The 15,895-nt window shown below is 44.8% G+C and overlaps 1 protein-coding gene across 1 annotated transcript; it reads left to right on the top strand.

The window, feature by feature from the left end:
• Nucleotides 1-250: 250 nt before the first annotated feature.
• GDE1 (glycerophosphodiester phosphodiesterase 1) lies at nt 251-15,651 on the top strand. Its single transcript, XM_004692094.2, has 6 exons — nt 251-645; nt 6,340-6,515; nt 9,424-9,529; nt 11,173-11,265; nt 13,543-13,754; nt 14,947-15,651. The coding sequence occupies exons 1-6, from the start codon at nt 385-387 to the stop codon at nt 15,092-15,094; spliced, it is 996 nt and encodes a 331-aa protein (XP_004692151.1). The 5' UTR covers nt 251-384; the 3' UTR covers nt 15,095-15,651.
• The last annotated feature ends 244 nt before the right edge of the window (nt 15,652-15,895 follow it).

Below are 15,895 nucleotides of genomic sequence, written 5' to 3' on the forward strand. Positions count from 1 at the left end.
AGTCTAAGCACCCCGTCCTTGCAAAGCTCCTTACGGCGGCGGCTCCTAAGCCCTCCCCTTCTGGAGGCTGCGAACCCCTTGACCCAAGACCCAGCTGGGTAAAACTGACCCAGTGCCACTTTGGAACGTGAGCCTGGGTCCCGGGCGCGCCTCCGTTGCCTTGGCAGCAGCTCCGCCCCCGATCCCCGGCGCTCCTGGGCCCTGATTGGCTGGGGCTGCCGCTCCCTCTCCGGATGTGTCTGCTGCCGCCATTGTGCGGCGCCGGTCCGCTCAGAGGGCGCCCGCTTCGGGGAGCGCCTTGGGCTCTCACCCTTGCCTCTCGATCTCCTGCCCGGGGAGCCCGGCGGGCCCGGGACCCCCGCTCGTGCCGGTGCGGGCGCCGGCATGTGGGTGTTGGAGGACCACGGGGGCCTCCTGGGTCCTTTCTCCTTCCTGTTGCTGCTGCTGCTGGTGGTGACGCGCAGCCCCTTCAATGCCTGCCTCTTCACCAGCAGCCTCTACCTGCTGCTGCGCCTCTTCAGCTTCGAGCCAGTGCCCTCCCGCAGGGCCCTGCAGGTGCTCAAGCCCCGAGACCGCGTTGCCGCTATCGCCCACCGCGGCGGCAGCCACGACGCGCCCGAGAACACGCTGGCGGCCATTCGGCAGGTGAGCCCCCCCAGGCCTGGCGACCCTCCAGCCTCCGGGCTGGAACTTCTGCTTGTCCTTTGGAAGGACCCCAGTTTCCTCGTGATAGTCTTCCCAGTTCCCCCTTCGCCCACGGTAGATACCTTCAAGTGGCCTTCGAGCCCTCTGAAGTCTGGAAAATCTCCCAATTTCAGGTATTTATAGAACATAGCAAATATTTACATATTCATTATGCGCAGACGCTGGAGACAGTCATGAAGATGACTGAAAGCTTCCCTGCGTTCACAGAGTTAGCATTGGCCTAGGAGAGGCCCATGTCAAGCAAGGAAACGTAAAGAGCATACGGTGCAATGAAAACATAGGATAATGGGGCTGAAAAATGACTGGATGGTGGAGCTGGGGTGTTTTAGATGTAGGCAGAGATGACTTTTAAACCGAAATCAGAGGATGAGAAACCAGCCATAGATCTGGGGGAGAAGTATTCCAGGGAGGGCAGAGCAAGTGCAAAGATCCTGAGGTGTAGGAGTGATGGTAAAATGCTCAGTCCCTGTGAGAGCTGACATAATGGAAGGAAACATAGACTGGGGTGTAAGTGAAGCTGGAAACGTAACCAGGTTAAGTAGAGTCTTGGTCACTGGTTGAGTTTATCCTCAATGAATCACCTTCACAGCTGCTGGCTTTGCTTGTCTTCCAGACTATCCAAGTGGCCTCTTTATCTTCTTTCTCTCCAAACACACACATTCAGCCCAGCCAGCCCTGACCGTAGGACTCCTGATCAGTTTCTGCCTCTTCTTTTTACAAGGTTTGCCTGAGACTCCAGATTCCTCCCAGTTCTCGTGGCAGCTTCCTAACTTCATAATAATGACAGCTTGCTGTGTAAGAGGCATTGCAATTTTGCATGCATATGTGAAAATGCTATCTTCTCATTACTTTGAGACATTATTTTAGCATTAACTGGACAGGAAAACTGACTCAAATACACATAGCTCTTTCAGAAATTCCACCTTCTGATTCCAGCCTACCTGCACTTTGTCATAGACTAGGATATACTCTAGCTTGGACTGACCTCTGTGCTCTCAGCTGGGGATAGACAGTCTTGGGTAATGAGCAAGTTACTTAAGTAGCTCTGTGTCCCAGACAGTCATGACCATGATGTGGCAAACAAAGCAACCTAGGGCACTAGGTTGCTACTAGTGTCCTCACTCTAGTCCCACAGTTTTCCACTGGAAAGTAGAAATAATGTTGGTATCTCCCTAATGGGCTGTGATCACTGAGGTAGTCCATATAAAATGCTTGGCCCATGGTAAAAATCCACAAGTGTAATCTCTAAACCAGGAATCCGAAGATGACTTCTTTCAAGTCATTTGTGTAAAGGCAAACATTTTAAGTGTGAAGAAGGAAGAGGGTCAGGCATACAGCCATTCTTTAACAGAATACAGGATACCTGTATTTATAAACTAAGTCAAACTTCTCTTTTAATCCCCTTGGTTCTTTACAGTAGAAGGGATATAGAGCTACTTATCTAACCTGTTTAAAAATAAATCTAAAGTAATAGAAGAATGTATTTACACTTAAACTCAGAGAAGTTGGATGAAGTAACATAGCTATGTAGGAGATGGAATTGTATGAAAAGAAAGATGTTTGATTACTGATATCTTTATGGGGGGGGGCAAGTAACTGTCATTGGCTTCCATTTCAGCCTAACCTTTATGGAAGATGCCTTAAAGTAGAACTCAATTAGCACAGAAGGCATCCGTAAGCACTTACTAATGGTCTGGCCCAGAACAAGTTTGATTGGATAGAAATCATACTAAGTAAGGAAGTAGGAGTATGAAATACACAGTGTTTCACATCCTGTTGTGTTACAAGATTCCATTCATGTGTTTTGGCTGAGCGTGCCTATATTATGTGTAGCGATAACAAACATTGTACAAAGCTGATTACCTCTCTTCAGAGGAAGAGAGATGTAGTGATGTAGTTTGTTTGATAAGGTCATTGTCAATGAACTTTTTAGCTCCTGAATACAGACTTCAAAAGAAATATATAATTGACTTTCATGGAAGTTTTGTTTTTTGTCCTGATCTTTCTCCCTTTATATGGCTGTTACTCATAATTTATATTCATAAACATTTCTATGTAAGAAATCAGGGAAGATATTCTCACAGTGATAGAATTTCTGGTCAATTATAAAATATAGAGGAGGTTCAGTGATGCGCAGTGAGCGTATTTCAAACACAGCTACACTGTTAAAACAATGACAAGAATGAAACTGTGCCCACCGTCCCTTTTCAGTTTGGATGAAAATATACACTGGGGTCACCAACACTCAATCCACTTCCATCAGCCCAAAAAGTTCTTTTTTGTGCTATGGAATCAGCACATCCACCTCTGCCCCAAGGCAACCACTGATGTGATTTCTATCAACTATATAAACTGTTCAGCTACTGAACAACTGCTGTAGTTTCTAACACTTCAAATAAAACTACCAAATGTATGTAAAAAAGTTTATGTGAACTTTTTATATTTAGAAGGAAAATACTATTTAAAGAAATTCTTTAAATAAATGAAAAGTACATATGAAGTATGTACTTGTGATTTAGAATCAGGGGGTTATTTTTTGACTCTGAAACCAGAATAACAAAAGAAAGTTGAATTCAGACATTACTAGAGCTGGTTTAAGGAACTCCAGTCCAGGGCTTTTGTTTTGGACCATAATAAACTTAGAAAAGTCAAGTAGGTTAGCTCATTAATTCTGGCGCTTTTGCTAAAATACTGTGTCTCACCATTGTTGCAGCCAAGTAAAGTAGGTTCTAATGAGTAAAAGTATAATTGAATATAATTGTAGTGCTGGTCCCAAGGAATAAGGATATATCTGTGTCACAATGAAAGAGATGCACTGTGGGTACCGACAATGTCATCTTTATCTGTGTTGTAGAATATAGGGCCCATGTTGATGTACCTTATACCTTATAAGTCAGCAGCTTATTCTGACTTTAACTGTGTTGGCCTAGGGGTTAAGTTTCAACATAGCCACTGCTGAGGTCAGAGTTCCACCCCTGGCCAGAGAGCTGACCCATGTGGTGCAGCAGACCTCTCTTGTTTTGTCCTCTGCTCCCCTCAGCAGTATATTTCAGTGGACTCACCGGTTCTGCTCCCAACTCTGTCTCTAGTGAATCCTCTCATCCTCTGTCTGACCTGCACCCCAGTTCTTCTATGCAAAATAATAATAATAATAACTTATAAGAGATAGGCCTTTTAATCTTATAAAAAGATAAATGTTACAACCAGTATATATATAAACATTATTGTAATGACTTTTTTTTAACTGAAGCATCAGTGATTTTCAAGTCACAGTGGCATTTTCTTGAACGCCAGCCAGGTGATTTACAGTAGTGTTGCTGAATCCTTACAACTCTTAGGAGCGTCCTTTAAAGTATCATCTTAAAAGTAGATAGAACTGGCCCTCCCCGGTGGCGCAGCGGGTTAAAGCACCGCACTGAGAATCTAAAAGCCACTTCCTCATGAGTTCGATTCCCGCCTGCCCCGGAGGTGACCACATGGCGCGGCAGACATCTCCTGACCCGCCCGCTGCTCCCCTCAGCAGTGTACTTCGTCGATCTGCCTGTTCTGCTCCCCACTCTGTCTCTGGTGAATCCTCTCACCCTCCACATCTCTGGCCTGTACCCCAGTTCTATATGAATAAATAAATAAATCTTTAAAAAAAAAAAAAAGTAGATAGAACTGCGGCTTGCATAGGAAAAGTAACTAGATTACCCAGCCAGTAACTGATAGAATTGGGATTTTTAGGGGAGGACATCTTGGGACATATATGCGCCATTCATAGATTTCAGCTCAGAAGGAAATGTAGCTATATAGCTTTTAAAATTTAAATAAGAATGTATTTAAGTTAGAAATATGGTAAATTTGACTATAATTACAATTACAAATATTTGAAAAGAAGTCAATGAATAACAATGGCTTGTATTTACTTGTATTTATTGAATAACAATGGCTTGTATTTACCTGTATTTATTGACTGCTTTCAAAGCACTAGGCCAGAGCCCTCCCTGATGGGAGCCCTCCCGTTGCTCCAGCAACAGGCTGAAGTACAGTCTGTGGGACTGTTCATAGCCTCCGCAGCACAGGTTCAATCCCCGGCCAGGGAGGTGACCCACATGGCACAGCAGACCTCTCCTGTCTAACCCACTGCTCCCCTCAGCAGTTCTGCCTGTTCTGCTCCCCACTCTGTCTCTGGTGAGTCCTCTCACCCCCCACACTTCTGGCCTGTACCCCAGCTCTTGTATGCAAAAATAAATAGATCTTTGCTCAAAAAATAAAGCACAAGACCAGTGCTGTATGCTGTGAATAAGTACTTGAGTGTAGAGTAAATATATAAAGACCCATAAGTGGACGTGAGAGATGGAGAGTTGGCGCTGGAGAGGACAAAGGGAGAGATCACTGTGCCTGTGGTGTGGCTAAGACAACTGTGGTAACTGAGTTCCGTCTCTACTACCTCCTAGTTTGTGTAAACCAGAGCAAGTTTCTTCACCATACTTTATCTCAATTTCCTCACCATACTTTACCTCAATTTCCTCATTTGAAAATGAAATATTACCTTGCACAGGGTTGTGAGGGTCACATGGGTTAATATACTTAAGACACTTAGACTAGTGCTTGAGAAATAGAGCTGTCTCAATTGATAGCTGCTATGTTTTAGGGCAGCAAGAAATTAAAGCAAATGCAGCAAAATGTTAACACCTCTCAAGACTTTTTTGCTATACACTTTTATGTATGTTTGCAGTGTATGTGACATATAACTTATTTACTTACTTGTTTTGTAAAGATTTATTTATTTATGCATTCAGAACAGCCAGAGGTGCAGGGCTGAGAGGATTCCCCAGAGACAGAGTGGAGAGCAGAACAGGCAGATCTACTGAAACACACTGCTGAGGGGAGTAGCAGGCGGGTCAGGAGAGGTCTGCTGCGCCATGTGAGTCACCTCCAAGATGGGGATCAAACTCACACTGAAACAGCTGCAGCCAGCTTGCAGTGCTGCGCCTTAACCTGTTGTTCCAGCAGGGAGGGCCTGTTGACATAATTTTTTAAAAATTAGGTTAAAGTCTTCATCATGTGCTTTTCATATCTCCATTGTGACAAAGAAGCCAAAAAAAAAAAAAAATTTGTATGTCAGAAAAGCAGGACCCATAGAACTTACATTCATTTACATTTCCTAGGTAAATCCTAGTATACCCCATCAAGCTTGCCAGCTTCATGGCCAGCATCCAGCACTGCTCACAAATGTCGTGGCCCCTAAAAGCAGATATGGTGTCTGCTGCAGAGGGTGGAGTTGAACCAACAAAAGCCTGACTCATCTTGTTTATGCCAGAGTAGCTCAGTATCAGCAAACAGTAGTCTTCAGAGATACTGTACCAGAGTACAAACAGTAGAAATGTTGACATCTTTGCAATTGTGAGCATGAGTCGCCCATATGATTGAGGAAACCCAAGAAACCATTCATTTCCTGTCTCAGCTGTCACTAAGAGTGCAGAAGTTGCAGAACGGCTAGACGGAGACTGACCTGCCGTTCGGGCAGGGAGGGGCCTAGAGCGGTTGTCCACTTAGCCCGCCATGGCCCTGTGGCGCATCGTGAGGGTTGGAGGCTGCGAAACGACACTGTGGCCATTTGACATTAACATTACGGATGCTTTTGTTAAGGCAGCTAAGAATGGGGCTGCAGGCGTGGAGCTGGACATTGAGTTTACATCCGACGGGATCCCTGTCCTGATGCACGATAACACGGTGGACAGGACGACCGACGGCACCGGCCGGCTGTGCGATTTGACATTTGAACAAATTAGGAAACTCAATCCTGCAGCGAATCACAGGTTAAGGTAAGTGGCTGCTGTTGTGTCACATGAGCAGACTTTCCAGCTCTTGTTGGTGGGCCCAGCAATGCAGCGGCTCTCACGCATCTTCTGCCCCAGGAGAATTGCTTTGTGGTGTTTTGTTTCAAATGGGATGCAGGTTTCCCAGGTACTGAGCAGGAGCCAGGAACCACAGAAACATGGCGTGGGTGTTTTTCACCTTTTTCCGGTGAGGCCACATTTGGCCTCAGAATCATTCCCAAAACAATGCTCTGCGTAGTCACAGGCATGACACTTACTTTCTGTGGTCATGTAAATAATAGAATCATAAGGCTAAAAGCAATTGCACAGATTCACTCGTCAGTCTTCTTTGCCTTCCCTTGCTCCAAGAGACAAGTTATAGGGCCTGGGGTTGGGGGCAAAGTGGGTGAAGTTGTTCAAAGGGTACAAAGTTATAAAATAAAGATGTGGGGATGTCACACACAGCTAGTTAACAATACTGCAATGTATGTAAATTACTACAACTAGCACTTAAAAGTTAGCATCACAAGAAAAAGGTTTGTAGCTAGATGTGGGGATGGATGCTGAGCGTTATGGTGATCACCACAAAGTATGGACAAATAGAAGCCATTGTGCTGCACGCCTGAAACTAACAGGTTGCATGTCAGTTATCTCAAAGGAAACACATGATGCGTTCTTTAAAATCTTCAATAATATCACCTTGAACGTAGCCCTTTTAACTCTTCAGGTCCTTGTAACAGACTTTTGAGGAATCAGCAAATCCTAGAAATAGAAAGTATCCTAGAAATCATCTAGAACAGCATTGTCCAAAAGAACTTCCTGCAGTGATTGTAAGAATACATGCGCTAGCCACTCTGGCGGCCACTTGAAACGTGGTTAGTGTAACTGGGGAACTGAATGTTTTATTTAAATGGAATAATAAACGTACGTGCCTACTGTCTTAGAGGCTGCCTGTCATGTCACTCCTACCCTTAGAGGTAAGCTCAGAAAAATTAAGTGACTTACTAGAGCAAATATTCCATGAAGGGACAAGGGCCAGAACCTAGACAGGTCCATTTCCAGTCCAGAGAAATGTCTGCTCTGTCACGCTGTTCTGGCTGCTCCCAGCATGTCTTGGCCATGCAGGAGTAAAAGTCCTTGTTGGTGTCTGATTTCATCCCCTCCTGGCATAGTTTGAAATAGTAACTTCCAGAGGATTTGTGTGTATGTGCATCGGTGTCAGAGCCAGTCTTATAAGGCGTCCCACCCGAAAGGGTTTCCAAGATCCGGGGCGCAAACACTATATGCTAGATGTTCCCCCAGGGAATGAACAACTCAAGACTATGAGTTCTTTTAATTTAGTGTTTCGCACATGTTTGTCACCAGTGAACCCAACTGTAAACACTGGAGTTAGTACTGGATAATCTTCCTTGGAATGTGGTTATTTAAATCTCTCTCCTCTTTGTAATACTGAGAAAAGTGTGCTCACTGTGAATCGTGCCTCATCCCTTCTCCCGACCATGGTGGATCGCCTATACTTGACCCTCCCAGAGAAAATTGAGTCTCTGTTTTCCTGGGCTCTAAAAGAAAAGCCAGCCAGAGGAAATCGTAGCTTAGCCTGGAAAAAACTTTGCTACACTTGGAAGTTCTGAGTCTATGTTGCTGGAAGTGCTTTTTACTATCATCAACTATGTCATTGTTCTAGACAACAAAGAAAGGCAGGTTTTAATATCACAGTGACATTGCTGCTAATAAGATGTCAGGCTCAAAGTCAACACTTAAAGCAAAAAGTGCATAGGGGTCTGGATCACCCTTAAAAATCCTGTAGGAGGGCCCTCGCTGGTGGTGCAACGGGTTAAAGCACAGCTCTGTGAAGCTATTGCTGCCACTGCAGCACGAGTTTGATCTTCGGCCAGAGTGACCCACATGGCGCAGCAGACCACTCCTGACTGGCCTGCTGCTCCCCTCAGCAGTGTATTTCAGTGGATCTGTCTGTTGTGCTCCTGACTCTGTCTCTGTGGAATCCTTTCTCACCCCCCAAATCTCTGGCCTGTACCCTAGTTCTGTATGGATAAATAAATATATCTTTTAAAAAATCTGTTGGAGTCCTGATGTCAGGCAGCCTATGTCTTTATGTCTTGAACACTGGTCTTGTCCCGCAGTGAGAGCAGAGGTGCTTTCTTTGCTGGGACACCAGGGGAAGGCTTGTGGGTGGGGACCCACGAAGGAAAGGGTGCGTTCTCTACAAGCACGTTCACTGTGGTGAGACGCGCGTCCTGAGAGGCGGGTGTGGGGGCTAAGACTGGCCAGGGAGTTAGCAGTTAACATTTCTTCTCTCTCCCAGGAAATAGACATTGAGTAGGATGGTGGAAGGATTTGCCTTAAATTCTCTTTTTTTTTTAAAGGTCCTAAAGCTGACTTTTTACTTACCTTTTCCTTATCCAAAAATCATGTTTTCAAATTATTTATTTTAAAGTTGCACTTAAAACAAATATACTGTACAATTAACAGATTTATGTATTCTGAGAACTTTCTTTCATACAGGGTTCTATACGGGCAATTACAATCTTAAATGGAGTCTCTGCCTCTCTGGAAGTGGCATGTACTCTGTCTAACCTTTGTGAACAGTGTGACTAATTTACATTAATTCAATAGAAATCTAGTTATTTCCTAAAAATTACTGGATTATTGTTGTTGCTGTTCTCTTTCTCAGGAATACCTGTAATTCAGTTCAAGTGAGTATAGTGAGTTATCCTTGGACTTTGCTATGGCTGAAGGAAGGAAATCACTTTGGTTCGGAAAACATTTTTGTATGATTAAGGGTGGGGAAACACTTTCCTTTTGATTGGGAGACATTTGCCCAGTGTCTGTTCCACTAAACTTTCATATTTTTCTTTTTTCCTACCATGTGCTATTCCTTTTCCCTCTCTTGTAGGAATGACTTCCCTGATGAAAAGATCCCCACCCTGAAGGAAGCCGTTGCAGAGTGCCTAATCCATAACCTCACAATCTTCTTTGATGTCAAAGGCCATGCAAATATGGTACAGTTTATATCACACACAGTTCACTTCTTTAAGACATTGAACTTTAAGCCATTTCTAAATTTTACTATATTTTTTGTTTATTCTTAAGTTATTTTTACACCTAATATATATCAGCTAAATAGAAGGGTGCAATACACAAACCCACATCGTTAAGGACAGTGTAATTATGGTATAAGGTATTTTTAACCTTTAATAAACCTTTCAACAACTCTTTACATTCTTAGCTGGCACACAAAATTGATGTCAGGTTTCCTTACTTGCATGACGCATTTATAAAAGGTAATAAGTTATCAATAAAAAGGCACTTCTTGAACAGACCACTCAAGTAACCTTATGAAAAGGATTCAGAAAATGGAAACAAAGCAGATGAGGCTGGCTGACAGGTTACGTGTCTCATGTAGGCCCCAGACCGGACCCATGGCAAGAGGATCAGAGCACTGACCGTCACATTCACTGCCTTAGGATAAGTCAAGGATAAAAGAAGCACTTTTTTTTTTTTTTTTTTTTAAGTACAGCTATTTGAACATTCTGGTTGGGTGCCCACAGGCGATCTGGGGCATACTCGCTAGAACATAGTGGTCTGATGCACCAAAATGGCTGCCTGAAGGAACAAGCTTTGGCAGCAGATTGGACATGGTCAAGCACAGAAGCCAAAGACCATGAGCTTTGGAAACCAGCAGACCGTGGCTAAGCTCTGTCCCTTCCCACAGTGTGACCTTAACCTTGATCAGCTTGTATCCTTGAGACCAAATAGCCTTGGTGAAGTTACACACAGTGCCTATTAGCTCACTCAGCAAGAAAACAACTTTGTGTTTCTCACACTCCATTACATTAGGAAAGGGGAAGCCTGACATGAGTAGGGTCTGTGTTTTTTTTCTTTTTCGAAATGCAGTTTACCTTATATTTGGTATAGGTATGTGTGAGCTTCCACAAATTGGCCAATTTTTAAGAATCGTGATGTAGTAAGGTCGATTCAGGTCAACTCTTGTTATTTTTAGTTTCTGCTATTCGTGCTCACCAGCCAAATCTGTTTGTTCACTAAAGGTTGCAAAAAATATGCTGTCATTTCTTGTTCATTTATTAGCTGGACTTCCACACGAGGAAACTATTGTTCACCTGGGGAAGAGCTGAGCAGCTTCGGTTCTCCCAGCTCCTCCTGTCCCTTGCTTTTCCGCCTTCCTCTTGGTTGTAGATGGCATTTCCTCTCTGTCCCTGGGCTGAGAAATTCTGCCTCTGTACTCCCGTGCTGGTTGGCTTATGCTTCATCTGGGAAAGGCAGAGGGTCATGGACTTGTGGGCAGGAAAGGACGTTCCCAGTGACTGCACTAGGTATAAAGAGACTGTTTTGAAGTCTTGTTTCCAGTTGCCACTGGCCTGCAATCTGCCATACTTCCAAAAATATGACAAAAGGGGTGAACTTCTCAGCAAAATAGTGAAACAGCAGTCCCCTCACTTTTTTTTCTGCAGCAGACATGAACTTAAAGGTATCCCAAGGGATAATGGAATCCACTAATATCCCTTTCAATATCTGCATATATTACAAATTTATGATTTATTTGAAAGTGTTATAATTTATAGTAGCTATTAGCTGGGATAATTGTATTTTAATAGATTTTAAAATGCATGAATCTGTTTTACAGGCTACTGATGCCCTAAAGAAAATTTATATGGAGTTTCCTCAACTATACAATAAGAGTATAGTCTGCTCTTTCTTGCCAGAAGTTATTTATAAGGTAAAACTCAGCTATCTTGTGTACAACGTTATGTCAGCTGGTGGTAATAGCAGTGGGCTAAGTAAGATTTAGATAATACCCGTTAAATCGAACTGGATAAGTAGAGAAATTCCTCTTTTAAATTAACAAGGGACATTCAAGAGGGGAATGTACTCACACCCCAAGATTCTTTTCTAGCTTCTCATATGTTGTTTATAGGCCTACTCAGATAACTTTGGTAAATGTCCCCAGGACAGTAAGAATTATATTGTTCTGCATCTCACTAAGTAAAATCCCTTTGGAATAAAACTAATTTAGGAAGAATTTTCATGATGCATTAAGGCCGATAGTGACACCAAGGACCTTCTCCGTGGTCTACTTTGCTCCACCCACATGCCCTTTTATCCTAATCGTCCTCATATCATTTCATGGTGAAAAAATTGCAGTAAGTATCTTTAAAAAGTGACTAAAGGGGCCTCTCTGGTGGCCTAGAGGTTAAGTCTCAGCACTATGACCATTACAGACTGAGTCCGATCCCAGCCAGGGAGTGACCCACATGGCTCAGCAGACCTCTTCTGTCTCCCCACTGCTCCCTCTGTAGTGTGTTTCAGTGGATCCACCTGTTCCACTTCCCACCCTGTCTCTGGTGAATTCTCTCACCCCTGGCACCTCTGGTCTATACCCCAGTTCTACACAAAATAAAAAAATAAGGGACAAAAAACACCAGCACAATACTGTTAGCCCATCTGAAACTATTGACAATAATTCCTTAAACTCATCAAATATCCAGTTAGTATAATTTGTCATCTGTCTCAGAAGTACCATAAATGGTTTTTGTCTCTTACAGTGTTCATTTGAATCAGGACTGATTAAGAACTGTGTTTTAATTTTAAATTGTAAGATCTGTATGTTCTCTCCTTTCTTCTTAACTTGTCTATATTGAAGAAACCAGGCTGTTTTGTAAATTTTACCCAAGTCTGGGTTTTGTTAATCGTACCACAATACAGTTTAGCACAATCTTTTCCATTTCCTGTACATTGATAGTGAGAACCAAACACTTCATCATATTAGGTTCATTTATTTATTTATTTATTTAAGATTTATGTATTTATGCATACAGAACTGGGGTAAGGCCAGAGGTGTAGGGGCGGCGAGAGGCTTCACCAGAGACAGAGTGGGGAGCAGAACAGGCAGATCGAGGAAGTACACTGCTGAGGGGAGCAGCGGGCGGGTCAGGAGAGGTCTGCCGCGCCATGTGGGTCGCCATGTGAGTCACCTGCAGGGCAGGGGTGGAGCAGCTTGCAGTGCTGTGCTTAACCCCCTTGGCCTCCCGGGAGGGCCCAGGTTCATTTATTTTTGCAAGATTTTTTTTTGAGATCTTGTAGGTGTGAGTGTACTTTTCCACTAGGTGGCGCACAGTGCCATTTGCCAGGCACCACTTAATGCCAGCAGCCAGCTCTGGTTTATTTTTAAACTCAAGCGGCTGCAACAGGTTATTTTTAATTCTGTCATTTTCCTTTTCATGGGAGCTAGAATACTTCTGTAAAAAGAAACTGCTCGTCTTTCATTTATCCGATAGGCAGATAAATGCTTGCTTTACTTTTTCCCTTTATTGCTCAGTTTCCAAAATAATGAGTTGATGCTATAGCTTCTCCAGCAGTGACCCACACAGCGCACAGCTCAGACTTTCTGGTAAGACGGGCACTTGCCCAGCTGTGAGCTGTCACTGACATGAGGGGGGCTCCAGCTTGCAGACAAGTGCCCAGCGCTTCCCAAACTCTCTTGGCCTCCGAGGGCTTCCAAGCGTGTGGCACCTCTCAAGGTACACAGAGCCCTCATCTCCCCATTTCTCATCATCTTTGCCCCCCACCTCATTTCCTGCTCACTGTGCACCACCCCACAATGCTTTTCCAGTCATTTTCTCTGGAAGCTGACCAGCCCATCTTGAAAGGACCATGAGTCCACTCTGAGTTCCAGTGACGTGTATCTGACCAGAATTTAAATGCCAGTCCAGCTGAAAGTCTATTCTCAGGACACGATTCAGATTTGACCCTGGATAGTAATTTTTTCATGTGGAAGATAGGAGGATTGCATTTCCTCTAGAGTTATGAAGCTCCTGTTCCCCCTTCTCCACATATTATATGCTTGCTGTCCACCCCATTCTTACGACAGCGTACTTAGTGGTCCAGGAGGCAGGTACCAGCTCTGACCACCTTGTCAGCATGAGCTCATTGGCTAAATCTCATGAGAGATGCTGGTCTTAAGCTGTGATGGTTATTTTCTGAAATTCCTTTTCAGATGAGACAAATAGATCAGAATGTCGTGACAGCTTTGACTCACAGACCGTGGAGCCTCAGCCACACAGGAGATGGGAAACCACGCTATGACTCTTTCTGGAAACACTCTGTATTTGTGGTGTTGGACATTTTGCTCGACTGGAGCCTGCATAATATTTTGTGGTACCTGTGTGGAGTTTCAGCTTTTCTCATGCAAAAGGATTTTATATCCCCGTAAGTTACGAGGTTTTGTTTGTTTTGACCTTCTCCTGACACATTTCCTGAATGTTCATCTTTGAAAGGAAGGAGTCACAGTGGACGACCTGGACTAGTTGTGAGCCCCAAAGCCCACTGCGCCTTTATTAAGTCAAATGTCTCTTGTTTCTTAGGAAAGAGTTTGGCATATTTCAGTTCCCAAAACAAGTTGATCAAATATCCTTGGGTTTTAGTACAACTTAAAGAAAAAGTAAGTCTGCCCAACTGTGAAGCTAGAGGGGGTTGCATTTCCTTGTACCTGGCTCCCTGGGGAAACCACCAGAGCATCGAGGGCAGAGCCATGGGGAGCCGTCCCATGGCCGCCTAACTCGCCTTCCAGCTCTGCTCCAGCACATTCGAGAAACATTCCATTCCCTAGCCCTCTGTGTCTGCTGGCACTTTGGAGCTGTGTATTTCAGCTGGTGATGGTTGTCACTCCCACTTTATTTTGGGTATGCATGTATTCAGCTCAGCTCCTCCTTGGTGCCTGCCTGTAGTAATGCCGGGGACTAGAGTAAGCCGAAGACACAGTGGTAAAGCAACACAGTTTGGGGCTGCCCTTTTGTAGTTTATATTTGAATGGCAGAGACGGGTGCTGATCAAACAAAACTACAATGAATACAAAATTATCACTAAGATAAATGCTGTATAGGAGAGAGCCTCTCACTAGGCTGTGTAACTGCCCAGTCGGGGGAAAGGGGTGGGGGGAGAACCTCCCCAAGGAAGCAGACAGCTAAGATGAGCTCCCAAGGGGGTGGGGAGTGGGCATGGAGGGTGGGGTGGTCCAAGTGAGAAGAAAACACGTGCAAACGTGTTGTGCCGGGGGAGCCTGGTTCTTTCAGGTAATAGGAAGAAAATCACCTTGCAATACAAGAAAGAAAGAGGGAATGCAGCGTAGTCAGGGCCCACAGACTGGTGGGACTGGGCTGTGCAGCCTCCAGATGACTTGGGGGCTGGGGTGTCATTCATGAGCCTCTGAACTCTGAAGTATGTGGGAAGCTGGGGGGGGGTGCATTAGGGGGAGCTGTGGGATGCTTGTGATCACAGTGCCGAGGCCAGTTAAGAGCTGCTTTCTGGGCACTACTGGTACTCCACAAACACTTGCTATGAGGCACACATTCTGGGCCGCTGGTCATTGTTCTGACAGCATTGGTTTGCCCTCTTTCTCCAGGGACTACTTGAAGAAATGGTCAAGTAAAGGCATTCACGTTGTTGCTTGGACTGTTAATAGCTTTGATGAAAAAAAGTACTACGAAACCCATCTCGCGTCCAGCTATATTACTGACAGCTTGCTGGAAGACTGTGCATCTCAGTTTTAACATTCCCACAGGGAGGGAACGCAGTACAGACGCTTCCTGCCAGCTTCCTGCAGGGGCACGAACTCACCCTGTGTACTCGCCCCAGCCCTCAGGCCAGGGCACCAACTCACCCTCTGTACTGGCCGCAGCCCCGGGGCCAGGGACGCCAACTCACCCTGTGTACTGGCCCCAGCCCCGGGACCAGGGGCCCACACAAGCAATAGGTGGTAGTTGCATTTTTACAAGAACCCCAAGCCAGACCTGGGGCTGCCTCCATGGAATGCCTGCACTCCACTGTTGCTTCTGAAACCCTGGGTCTGCAGAAAGGCACAACAGCTCTGCCCCCGCCTGGCAGAGCACACCCCAGGGCCCAGCGGGGACAAGCACAGACTAAGTGGTGCTGTTTGGGGTGCAGAGGCAAATGCATGGGAGATGCATGATCACTCTGTTGACATTTTAAAATTTGCCACACTTATGGAATTTGCTTATTTAAAATATTTGTATTCAGCTATGTTATCAATGTACTGTAGTCATCAAACTTGTGACCATACTAATAAAATCATTAATAGGAGCACGAAGGGAAAAGTGGGTCCAAGCATCATATACTAAGGCAAAGAATTTAGGGAGGCTGCTGTCAGCAATCCCTGGGGGCATGGAAGGTGTCAAGTCTTGGCAGCCCTTCCATGGATTCTTCCAGCAACCTGAAATAAGAGCTGCCAGCCGCGAGGGGGCAGAGTTGTGCTTTTCCAAGGCCCTCTACTGAGGACGATCCCAACAATTCTGATGCAGAGACTTCCAGGAACATCTAGGCTTATCCTCACT

Source organism: Condylura cristata, unplaced genomic scaffold, assembly GCF_000260355.1.
Source record: "Condylura cristata isolate star-nosed mole 26May11 unplaced genomic scaffold, ConCri1.0 scaffold00032, whole genome shotgun sequence".
Lineage (NCBI taxonomy): Eukaryota > Metazoa > Chordata > Mammalia > Eulipotyphla > Talpidae > Condylura > Condylura cristata.

Excerpts from the sequence above, each read along its gene's own strand:
- GDE1 (XM_004692094.2), top strand. The coding sequence starts at position 385 with ATGTGGGTGTTGGAGGACCACGGGGGCCTCCTGGGTCCTTTCTCCTTC. Across the intron at positions 9,530-11,172 it reads TCAAAGGCCATGCAAATATG|GCTACTGATGCCCTAAAGAA; the intron begins GTACAGTTTATA and ends TCTGTTTTACAG. Across the intron at positions 11,266-13,542 it reads TGCCAGAAGTTATTTATAAG|ATGAGACAAATAGATCAGAA; the intron begins GTAAAACTCAGC and ends ATTCCTTTTCAG.